The sequence below is a fragment of the Chinchilla lanigera genome, unplaced genomic scaffold (assembly GCF_000276665.1).
Source record: "Chinchilla lanigera isolate Chin_1 unplaced genomic scaffold, ChiLan1.0 scaffold00006, whole genome shotgun sequence".
Lineage (NCBI taxonomy): Eukaryota > Metazoa > Chordata > Mammalia > Rodentia > Chinchillidae > Chinchilla > Chinchilla lanigera.
This window is the reverse complement of record NW_004955407.1, coordinates 13455660-13468577: the sequence shown is the minus strand read 5'-3', so window position 1 is coordinate 13468577 and position 12918 is coordinate 13455660. Positions and strand designations below refer to the sequence as shown.

Sequence of the window (12918 nt, the reverse complement as noted above, 5' to 3'; positions counted from 1 at the left end):
AAAAAAAAAAAGGTGTCACAAAAAATGTTATTCTTAAACAAAAACATTAATTAAATATTTGCATGACATGTTCAATGTCTGTGGCTTTCAAAAGAGGAAAAGTCAGCCTCCCTAAGAAATTACTGTTTTAAGAATGAACCCTAATTATTAAACCTATATTTAAATTAAATATACATCCATGGTATTTTTTGATGGCAGAATCCTAATACTTTAGTAACATTTCCAGGTATTTCCTTTTTAGGTAGTCTGAAATTGATCTTGTTTGCATATTTAGGCCAGCTAAAAATTACTTATATCCATTTTCTATCTTAAGATATCTGTCAATTCTATATTCCTTTTTTATTTTAAAGAGAAAAAATAAAAATGATACAAAATTTCAAAACAAGATAGTAGGAGAGTAATAACGGTCAATACATTGAGTATTGTTATCTTCAAAGTAGTTGCTCTGATCACAAGATAGAGGTATGAAAAACTGACTAAACAATATTAGCACAAACCTCTCTTTTCAATGAACTAATAGAATTAGTAATATAACTATCTGAATTATTTTGTATATATATATATATATTTTTTTTCCTTTTCCCTTCCTTTCCTCCTTTCCCCATCCCAGTTTCTCTTTCTTCAATTTTATAGTCTTAAAGTGATCCTGCCAAGACTTCTGCTTTCTAGTGGTGGCAAAGGGCAGTATTTGACTATTTATTTTTGGAGGAACAATATTCCGAGGTACCCTGGGAATTAAATTTACTAATCAAACATGATGTATTTCAAAGTGCTCAAATTCTCTGGCTCTTTTAATGGATGATGTATTACAACAGGCACAACATACTTAATCTACAACGATAATGGAGTTATTGACCCTGTATTGACCTTCATTGTTTTGGTGTCTAGAAATTCCAGTCACAAGTCCAGAACTTTCTATTGTGCCAGAAGAAATACCAAATGGACCTGGATAGCATTTCTGTTGATTATACACAAGAGCAGCTATGTAAAATATAGTGAAATCATCACATTTAAAAATGCTAACCAAAGCATATTAAATAGTAGATGTTAATGCAGCCAAGTGAGAAGCATTGTGATTGGATTATTAATTTACATTAACTTCAAGTCACATGATGAACACCATCATTTCCTGAAAAGAACACCGTAACAGGCAGAGACCAACGCATGTTTAGTTCATTATAATTATGAGCCAAACGAAAGCCAGAAGTGCCACTAAATTATAATACAATAAAATATCAAACCAAATTCTCTTTAGCTATGATGGAGCCTATTACAATTAAAGTTACATAGCCATGAAAATAGAGAATTAAGGCTGAGAGGGAACCCATTATTCATTCTGTTGTGTGAGGCCGTCCACCGCCTCCAGACTCTGAGGCACAAGGGCCTTTACAGATAAATTTTCAGTATTATTTCTATATTCGCTGATTTAATGAACTGAAACACACCCTTCAGATAGTGATCTGTGATGCTTAATTTCATGCATTCATTCTTTCAGACTGGGGGTTAAAAAATAAGAGGAAAGAAGCTATATAAAAAGATTATATTTGTTTATTGAGAAAGATAATTAGGTTTCCATATTTTACTACATTCAATAGCTGTTGGAGAAAAAAAAGATACGTGGCAGAATTTCATACAATATAGACCTGACTAAAATAACCATACTTTCAGTAATAATAAGATTCTTGATAAATAATTTATAGAGATGACTTTATGATGCAAATAAAATTGTCTCTGGTACATTTCATGCTGATAAAAATAATTAATATAGTATCTTTAAAAATTTAGAAAACTACCAATGTAATAGTTGATAAACTATGAAAAACAAACTAAAAAAACACCAATTTTGATTTGTTGTGGGGTGTTTTCTTTTCTTCTTCTTTCTTCCTTATCACTTTTTTTTTTTACTGCTGTACCTGTATTTTTTCGGCTAGAAGAAATACACACATGTGCACACTATGAGATGAATGTATTTATATTTCTACATATAATCATTCTACACATATGAAAGTCATGGAATAAATATATTTTAAATTTAAATCTGTTTCTTTCTCATACTATTTACTTTCTACGGGTAAAAATGTAAGAATGGACATATGTTCATTAAAAATATATGTGGAGAGTAGTTAAAATACTTGCACAAATTATATGTTTTGTTGTTTCAAAATATTTTAATACACATGCTAATTTTTTATTTATACACTAGTTTAACTTAGATCATTGCAAAAAAGTTTTGTTTGTCTTTTCAGTAAGAATCATTTTGGTTTATGTCTTGTACTATATGTAACTACTTTGAAGATAATGACAGTGTATTGACTATTGTTATTCTCATTATTTTGCTTTATTTTTTCATAAAACAAAAAATAGACTAATAGCAACGAAGTAGGGAAACAGATAAATATATAATATTCATCTGGATCAGTTTGCTGTCTCAATTATCAGATTAGGAATGTAAAATATTTATGCTCAAAAATGTATTTATACTATGAACATATTTATACCTTCCAATTAAATTAATATTCAAACTTAGGGAGACCTGAAACAAATGGGGTTTAAGGAGCAATGACCCATTTTCCAATGGCTGACTATCTAACCTAGATATTTCTCTATTTCTTTTATAGGGTTCTAATTAAATGGAATAGGAGAATCAACAATCACTTTTGTCATGGTGACTTTCTGGATTAAAATTAGTTATAATACATATTTAATAATGCAAACTTCATTTGGATGTATTCGGACCTTGAACTTATACCAATTTTTGTAAAACCTAAATACACATATATGGACACACTGTGGACACACATACACTTGTATATTTGCTATGACTATCTTTAAAATGAGGATATTCCAGGTAGGTCCTTATCACTTACACTACATAAGATTTATTAAATGAAAGTAAAATAAATGAGTTTAATTATCTTGGGAAGAAAAAGCAACTAACCCAACAGAGTCCCATTCCTTTGCTTAAGTAGGAATGCTTTCATTTCCTATAGGACGCAGCTCACAGGAGATAACCAGCACCTAGCAGCTACACCCTGAGTGTTCTTTTCCAGCCCGGTGTTGACAGCCTGACTCACCAGCAGCATCCTGCATCTGACGTCTTGCCACTTTCAGACCAGCGTACTCTGCGGCTGCTGCCACTGCCTGGGCAAAATCAGCGTCAGTGAAGAAGGAGCCATCAGAAGAACTAACACTGGAACGGCCGCTGGAAATGTTGTCCTCCTCTGAGGCTGAGCCCCAGCCGTTGATCATGGACCCAGTGACTGAGCTCTCGAGGTCCCCAACACTTGAGGCAGGGGTCTGCTCAAGCCCACGTAATAAAAGCCTTCTAGTTTGCATTTTAGCAACTTCCATGTCAGCTTCATCTTCTTCCTCTTCTGGTGCATCTGTATCCATATCTGAGACGAGGGGTCCTGAAATGTAGCCGTAGGTGTGTGGTGGGGAGATCGGGCGAGGTGGCGGAGGCGGACTCACAGGCTGCCTTCTGCAAGAAGAATGAATAGATTTAGATCAGCTCATTACATAAGACACAAAAACAAAACAATGAATTAACCAAGCAGTTTACAAGCATACTGACGCTTTGCTTCTGCTAAACTAATTTGTTCAGGGGGAAAAATTCTTACAAATTAGAGTATGCCTAATTTGGATTTATTCTGAGTTGCGTGTACCTCACAACCAGGGCCTGTCCTAGACTACATGTTTTTAAAGTATAGTAAAAATATGTTCAACTACTGAAGTATTCTTATGTTTCATCATTTACATTACATTCAACAAAAAAAGAGGAAGCAACACTGACTTTGGAAACACATGCCTATATATTTGTCCTAAAGAATTTCCCAGATTATCAATAGATTATTGCCAAAGACAATGGGCAGTAATCTTAAAACAGTGTACCACCTATGTATGTAGTTGTTCCTTTCCCTTCCTTTATTGTCCCAAAGAAACCTTGGATAGAAACCATGAGCAGCTTTTCTCTAGTTTATTCATTTTTTTAAAGAAAAAAAAAATAGCAAAACAAAAACAATGAAGACAAAAACAAAATAATGCAAAAACAATAAAAACAATACAGAATTGTAAAACAGGATGACAGGAATCAATGATAGTTATAGTACACATTACATATTGCTATCTTCAACGAAGTTGCTCAGATTACCAGATGTAAGAATGCAAGATTGATCAAACAGTTAAACAGAATAAAAAAAAGTGGTAAAAATATTAGAAACAATACAGGGCTTTACTAAATAAGATGGTAAGAATTCAACAATGGTTGTTATATTGCATATTGTTGTCTTCAAATTAGTTGTTCCCATTGTCAGATATAGGCATGCAAGGAACAGTTAAGGCTTAAACTTTCTTTTTTCTCTTGACCAATTTTACTCATTCATGTTAACTGATAGTTATTAGCTACTTTAAACTCCATTGCTTTTACTGGTATTCTATTGCCTGTGTAACAATTTTCTTAAAGTTGTTTTTCCTAATGTCCTGGAATTAGTGAACAACCAAAGATGAAGACAAATTTGAGTAGCACCCCACAACTAATGCTGCAGGTGCCAGTAACTGGTTTAACGATCTTGAACTTGGAGAGAACATCACCAACACCATCATCCACAATGACTCTATAATGACTGAGGCAGAAGAGAGCCCTCAAACTTGAGTACAAAGCACAGTCATGGAAAGAAGTTACCCCAAGTGAGAAGAATGCCAAAAGAATGACTCCTAAGTCAGATTCATGCCTACAATAAACGAAGATATGCACTGCTCAATCAGTGAAGCACTGCTTGGTCCCTAGCTTGCTCAACAGTCTCAGTGCGGCTTATCTTTGACCCGGCTTAGAGATGCCTCAAGGGCGGGTTGGGAGGTGGAAAGACCATGACAATGTCTTATCAAATTCTGCCCTACTGGTAACTAAAGAAGATAGGTTCCACACAAGTCTGCCTAGGACGAGGATGGAGCAGCAGTTGAGATTAGGATCTAGTGTCATCCAATGACTACCCCAGTCTAGAAGGCAAAGAGAAATGTGGCAGGACCAGGAAGTCCACTGGAGGATGAAGTTAAATCATTTAAGAAGTATAAACATCTCGAGATGCAGCTCAGGAAGAAGTCCTTCATCAGTGAAGTAATTTATGCTAATACCCCTCCCCACCACTTTTAAGATACTCATAGAATAAGACAAGCTAGGACGATTGTTAGGGCAAACCAAGGGGAAGAGAGGCTCTTCACCTAGTTGTTTTTCTCATTTCTTCCCTTCTATACCCCCTAAAAGAGGCAGGAAGACAAAGCGAACAGCAGAACATGTACCCTTAGTACATATCACTAAAGCCACTGGGGTACATCCTGCCACTGGGATGCATGGTTAGGTTTTAAGCTCGGCAGACTGGGTGGGAAATTAAAAGCAAGCAAGAAAAAGTCATGTTCTGGTCAAAATTAACGAAGGTGAGAGCCATACAGGATCTGGTGAGGCTCTCTCGTATAGAGTGGAAAAAAATCAACAAAGCAGCACTTTTAGGGCAGCACAGCAGTTCTTTGAAGAACAATTTTTTATGCCTTTGACTAAAATGAATGGTACACTTCATAAACCCATTTTATTAGTGCAACTGAAAATCTGAAAAATAAATGATTAGGGAAAGACTACAGTTAACTCAGTTATTAAGCACGTTCGCTAAACATATTTTACAACGTTCGTTTGAATGACTCTTTAAATTATTATTTTGCAAAAGCTTTTTTCTCATTTTTTTAACTTTTCCCTTCTTTCCTGTCCCATCCCCCTTTCCCTTTTGAACAATTTCTTCTTATTTCATAATACCTTTTGTCAGTGGGGAGAGGAGGAGGGACTCAAGGGAGGGGAGGGGAGAGGGAAAACAGTCAAGTTATACCATGTGGGGGTACAGATTCTCAATGATGACTGTGACCATTATGTACATCTAAATGTACCATTAAAATCTGATTGAAAAATAAGAAGTTATTATTTTACAAGGAGAATACTGAAATTCAGAAAAATTAAAGACTGCATTAAAGTTCTTATAATTATTATGTATCAAATGCAGAATTTAAACCCAAATTTTATATCCAAGATCATGACCTTTCTATGAATGGTGTCATTACACATACACTCAGACACACACACACACACACACACACACATACATCTGTATTTATAGTGGGTAAGAGATGTTTCACATGTACATGCATTTGAAAACCCAAGAAATGAAAACTAGCATGTTATACTGAAGCATACATATAGGATATATATATATGTGTGTGTGTATATATATATATATATATATATATATATATATATACAGTTTATATATGTTATATACTTATGTATACAGGACTATTATTTTCTATATTACTACATTTTTGTGTACACATGTACAGAAAAACAGAGTTCTTTAATATAATGCTTTATTCTATTTCTGGGTGGTTTTAAATGTGTTTGTGTGTGGCACTAGAAGAAATACGAAAAATGTGTCAAAGCTGAAGTTATTTAAGAAATTAAAATGGATAATTATTTCAATGTGGAGTGTGTTATACACACAGGAGGAAAACCATTGTTTAATTTGGAATGCAATAAAATACCATCTACTTAAAAGTTAATTTACAGTCTTTGTCACCATGCATATCCACAATACCACAAAACTCTTTGTAAAGACATGTAAAACTTTTTAGCACAAAGGGAACTATTTTGACCATCAATAAAGGAAATCAGAATGGCCAACTGGGCTATGAAAGGATGCCAGCATTGTTATATTCAGATAATTTGGATTCTGTAGAGCAAAAATGTCCTCATGTTAAACAAGGACTGGCTTTTAACTACTACCACCCCATGCAAATGATGAAGACAGAAAAATTTATGCAAACCATCTGTAAATGAGGCCAGTCTAGGGAATGTGTGATAAACATGTACAGCTTGAAATATGTAATATATTCTATTTGAAAACAAAAAAAGCTATTTCAAGATATTGTACTCAAGAGGGACTTGTCACAAATCAACCTCAGCCCTCTAGATTCCTCCCCCTGAGGGGTGTCATAGTCTTCTTAAATAATGTACTGTACAGGGGTACAACTCATAACACTCTAGACTCCTGTAAAAATGATGTTCTCATAAACATGTTCAAGAGAAAAAGAAAGTGATTTCACTGATTTATGAAAGTAGGTGTATATACAGGTCACCATATACAGTAGCATTTACTAGGCACAGGACAAACGGGGGAAAATGCATACATTTGAGATTGTTTTTTCTAATATTAGTCTAGCATCAATTCTTTGTGTAGTTAACTGTTATCCATTTTGCAAAAAGACAAGATTTAGATTTTCATTTGCTTTCTTACTTTCTCTTTTCCAAAAATATAGTAACAATTTCCTATTTCATACATGAAAATTATTTTTTATTATTAAAGATATTTTTACTAACATTAAATGCAGCAGTTTCAGACACTTTTTTAAAAAGTACATGTGAGTCAGGCATGGTGGCTCAGGCCTGTAATCCCAGCACTCGGGAGGCTGAGGCAGGAGAATCATTGAGAGTTTGAGACCAGTCTGGGCTACAAAGTGAGTTCAAGGCCAGCCTGAACAGCAAAGAGACCCTGTCTCAAAAAGCCAAAAAAGTGTATGTGAATGAGTTTAATTATTTTATTTTCAATGTTATTGTATGGGAAAAAAGAGAAGAAAGATTCCCATCACATTGGTTACCTACTTTTTCTATATTTAGACCAAAATGGAGAATCTAAAGTTGATTAGAATAGCAAAATTGCAACATTCATAATAATGCAAATTTTAAAGCTTATTTAATTAGCACTCTGCTGTTACATTTTATTTCAGTAATTTTTACTAGTATTCTAGTATTTATATATGTCCCTAATCCAAAAGCATAAAAGTAATGTTTTCCTTAAACATTCATACTTTGTACTTCAGTGTTATAGTGAGCACCAGCTACACTATAACACTCTGGTACTTCTGACACCAAAAAGATGACCAGCAATAAAATCTTAGAGAATGTTTCACACTTTCAAAATATGCAAACATTCAATATTAAGATACACACACTGAATATAAACTAACTACATCTATAGGCATACATGATTACATTTTGCAAAATGTCCATAGCACTGGGTCCCATCCTAAATGACCTTCTGAAATGTCAGCTTGCCACTTTGCCACTCCCTTGAAGAGAAGGACTGCACTCTTGAATCCCGACACATCTGGTGACAGTTTTGACTCTAAGAATGTAGAAGAAGAAAAACTATGCCTTGGTTTTTAGTAAAACACTTTGTCTCCCAACTTCCTCTTCTGCCTTCTTGGAAGTCAGCTGTCCTATGAGAAGCGCCATTATCTGGGAGACCCCCTACCCCCCCCACCCTCCCACCATTCCCCGGCATGAGAAGCCTGGCTACGTAGTGAGACCCTGGAAGGAGATCTTCCACCTGAAATAGCCTAGCTAAAGCCAGGTGGATTGGAAACAAACTGCTCAGCTAAATTTTTTTCAGATTCTGTGATTCATGGGATTTTGAATAAAATAAAATGTTTGCTGTAGGCTAACAAGTTTGAAAATAGTTTATTAGCTATAAAAACAGGAACCTGGGCACTATATTAGGAATTTAGCTTGAAATTTAAAATCCTGCGTTTAAAGGGATAGGATTCCAGTCCAAAGGGACTTGTAGTCCAATGGAAGAGACAAGTATTTAATTAGAGACGTGGTGATCATGAGGGGCATCAAGGAGTCCCTAGGACAGAGGCTGTAGAGGATGCCTTGGGGACCCACAGAATTGACATGTAGCCCATAGTAAGGAAAGAGGAACGCAAGGAAAAAGACGCTGCCATGTAATCTTGAATCCAAAGAATACGTAGGTGTAAGGCACAAAAAGAAAGGGCAGTGCTGTTCCCGGAAGATGGGACCACTTGTGCAAAGATAATGGAGGTAAGCAAGAATTATACTCACTCCAAAAACTGGAAAAAACTTGGAAGAAAACCCAGGCGGTGATGGAGGTTAGGAAGTGGGTCAGGATGAAGGGCCACAGAGGTTATATCACAAAGAGTCTTGATTGCTGCATTAAGGAATCTTGCCTTTATTTTAAGGGAAATGAAGCCATTGAAAGATTTTTAAGCCTTGGAGAGACTTGATCAGCACTGCATTGTAGAAAAATGCCTCTACACAGTCTGTAGCAGGGGCTGAGACTGAAGAAGCGGAAAGGCTACAGGCAACAAGATCACTTAGCAGAACATTACTATAATGCAGGCAAGAGAAAGTGGCTGTCAGAACAAGGAAAGTGCATTTGTGATTAGAGATATGTGTATCACTCAGAGTGATACTTAAGCAGGAAAAATCTGCAGGAATAAGTACTTGGATATATGGGCCTGAAGCTCTAGAATGAGATCTGTTGGGAAACAGCTGTCTACCTCTAGTGAGTCCACCATTAAGGAAGTACGGGATGATAAGAAGGACAAGTCATCTATTGATGGGGTGGACATTTGAAGAGGTAAAGGGATTGAAAAGGGCTCCGGTTGGAGGGTCGTCATGGGGTGAAGGAGTCATACAAAGAATTAAACTGCACATCTACCAACTCCCCATGATAAATGTGATCATTATGTACTGCGAACATGTACCAATAAAAATAAAAATTAAGAATGGGAACAAAAATTTTTCAGCCATGTATGTTCACTTCAATTTTATACAATTGCACATCACCTAAAACAGTAGAAAGAGGGTTACTTCCAAATCTTACTGCAGTATCAGATTCCAGTCATCAAATACTGAATAAAACTCTGTGGAACCAAAATAAATCAGTAAAACATGACTTCTGTCCTCAAAGACCTTTAAATCTAAATGAAGAAACAGACACAACAGGCAAATGCAACCTGAAAACTTTTAAGCACCTTACCAGAGGTGTGAGCAGAGCCTTTGTGAGGACAGAAAGGAAGGTCATGTGATTTTTGTCAGGAAGTCAGAGGGAGCGGTGTTTGAGCAGGAATTGGAAAAGTGAGAAATACTTGCTAGGCAATCAACAGCAGCATGTGCAAGACTAGGCTGCTGGTGAGTTTAAGATAAATTTATGGAATGGAGAGATTTGGGAAAGGAGGAAATGGTGGTAAGTAAAAGGGAAAGGATGGAGAAAGGCTCTGAATGTTGAACAAACAGTAAGACTTATCTCAGTGAGAGAAATATGTGCAGACTCTGTATGCAAAGAAAGACAGTGTGAGAGTGTACATGAAAAAGAGAGACAGACAGAAAATGAGATCAAGTTCAAGAGTATGGAAGAGTTAGAAGGGACAGGGACTGAGGTTTTCCCCTACCCACTAGAGGAATAGAAACAAAGGCATAGTATCAAGGGCTATCTTGGAGATACCATTCAAAGAATGTGATAAATAACTCATGAAATGGTATAAAGACAACAGAAAAAAATTAAACAGTAGGAGAATTAAGGTGGCTTCAAAATGACAAAGGTTTTTAATAACTTTTGCCTTGGCTATTTCATATGTAACATATTGGCCAAAGAAATAATGGTTGACAATTCTAGATAAGGTAGCCATTAAAGTAGGCCAAGGAGCAAGTTTGAAGAAGTTCACTGCAAAAATGATGCATCTGGATTTGGACAGGTGGAGACGTCTAAGTGAAAATATCACTGAAACACTCAGGGAAGCCGCCTGGGCCCGCTAAACAAATCTGACAGTCATCAGACTACACCATACTACTTGAACCTTCAGTACAAGTACAGAAGGAACATATAATGTGTTGACTACTTACCCTGCTTCAGATATTTAATGAACACTATCTCACACGATTCTACAGCAATTTATGAAATTGCCATCACTGAGGAAATCTTAAGTATGCTACAGAATGAGGAGCCTTTCAATTTCTCTGTTAGGAGGCTTCTTTCAGCTAACTGATGGAAGAAAATGATAGAAGTCGGGAGGCGGGGAGCAGACATGTGAATGGGAATTGGGAAGGTGGAAACAGTCCAAAGCCCTCAGCAGGAAGAGACCAGGTAGTCAGAAGCGAAGGCTGGAACAGGGGGAACATAAAAGTAGCAAAGCTGACAGAGGAAAGAAGGAAGCATTGAACAAGGAGGATAAGGTTTATCTATCAGGATGGATAAAGCTAAACTGACTTTTGTTTACAAGAAAGCACGGAAGGGAGGATAGAAGGAAGACAAAAGAACACCTGCCAGGGAGAAGATGTCAGGTACTGTTGGCAGCACAAAGAGGAGTGGGGAGGAAATAGGTACTTTTAGAGAAGGAGAAAAGAACACTGAAGGGTTCAGTGTCAGTCTCCATTAGTCTCTCTGCTGGCTCGCGTCAGAGTTAGCAAGGATGGTTGTCTGTCAACTGAATGGGGAAGAGATACTTTGTTCTCAATCTTCTTGAATTCCAAGAGGTGATACCATTGAATTTAAATACACGACATCACAACTCCCCTCTTTTCACACACAGGCAGGTTTAACAGCTCCCTCCTTTACAGAGTACATAATTTGAATTTGGTAATAACCCCTTGATGACAGAATAGATAGCAAACATTTTAAATTCTCTTTAATCTACAGCGTAAAATTCAAGCTGCAGAAACCAGAATTTGTTTTCATTCAAAACACTGAAGGAAAACCTTCTAGGCAAATAATACACCCAGTTTCAAATTACATTAAGAATATGGAAAGCAATAGATATACAATATAATATATCAACGGCAATAAAATAGGCCAAACAAACTCATCAACAATGAGAGAAGAGCTGACATGACATGGTAATGGGTTTTATGTGGTATAAATGACAAGGAAATCCATGAAAAAGAGTACTGGTTGGCAGTGTTGATATACACGTTAGAAAAACGTTTAAGATGTGTAATGTACATGTACCAAATGCCCACAGAGAATGCAATCATTATATGTGGCAACTATGGACTAAAAACATTAACAATAATAATGTAAAGGGGGAAGGGAAATCCAGGGACAGAGGAAAGAAGGTGGGTGCAGAGGGAAGAGGAATAAAAAGAATCAAAATATTTTAAGTACTTGCATCTACTCCCTAAGATAAATGCAAACTTCATGCACTGCAAAACTGTCTCAATAAAATAAAAGAATTTTTAGAAATTAAAAAACCTCCATGTACATGCACACACACATACACACACACACACACACACACACACACACACACCACAGTGGGTAGTAGTCTTGATAAAAGGATTTCACCCTAATATCTAAAACAAAATAATGGTATCTGGGGTCAACATAAAATGAACGTATCAAACTCACGCTTCTATATTACAACTATGAGACAGCAAATCATTATGTGGATTTAATTTTAAAAGACAAGAAAATCTCTTTTTCTGTAGGCCCGAGAAGGAAATTGCCCAAGCAAAAGGAAAACTAAAGTACAAAAACATCCACCATCAATAACGTGTTATGGGATTAGCAAACCATGTTTTTATGAATGTAATTATCATAAGTGGGTGAGTGTTAATGCACATTATTTTATGGCTGCAAGTTCACTGAGATCCATTAATCTAATGTGATAGTCAACAATTTTATTTGATACATTCATTACCTGGGGTTACTGTGGAATGCTACTCCAAGAAAATGCTTGGGTGATTTGAAAACTACTCCATAGCACTCATTAAATACCCCTAAAGAGGGAAAATTATTCCATTTCTAAGCTAAGGTAGCTAATGACCACATACCTCCTGTCTGGTTGGTGCTGCATATGGCCCATCTCCTCGGGACAGTCCTGCAGCATGGGCTGGAGCTCTTCCTGAGGGGAAGGGGTCAGCGTGGCAGTGGACTGGTGGCTGTAGGACACAGCAGCGGGAGAGGATGCTGCTCCCCGCACAGGGGGCGTGGGGCCTCTTTCATCCTCTTCCTCTTCCAATTCATCCTGCTGCAAATACATCCTTGCTGGTGGCACAGGACATGACATTTCTTGGTCATAGCTAAA

The 12918-nt window shown here is 36.5% G+C and overlaps 1 protein-coding gene across 5 annotated transcripts in view; it reads right to left on the bottom strand.

Annotated features, from left to right (window-relative positions):
• The window catches only part of Robo1 (roundabout guidance receptor 1), an 891813-nt gene that overhangs the window by 17146 nt on the left and 861749 nt on the right, over window positions 1-12918 (bottom strand). For all 5 annotated transcript variants that reach the window (XM_013503701.1, XM_013503711.1, XM_013503704.1 and 2 more), the window contains 2 exons: window positions 12665-12913; window positions 3075-3481 (listed from right to left, as the gene is read on the bottom strand). In XM_013503701.1, coding sequence (XP_013359155.1) covers window positions 3075-3481; window positions 12665-12913 — 656 coding nt within the window. The remainder of the gene's footprint in view (window positions 1-3074; window positions 3482-12664; window positions 12914-12918) is intronic.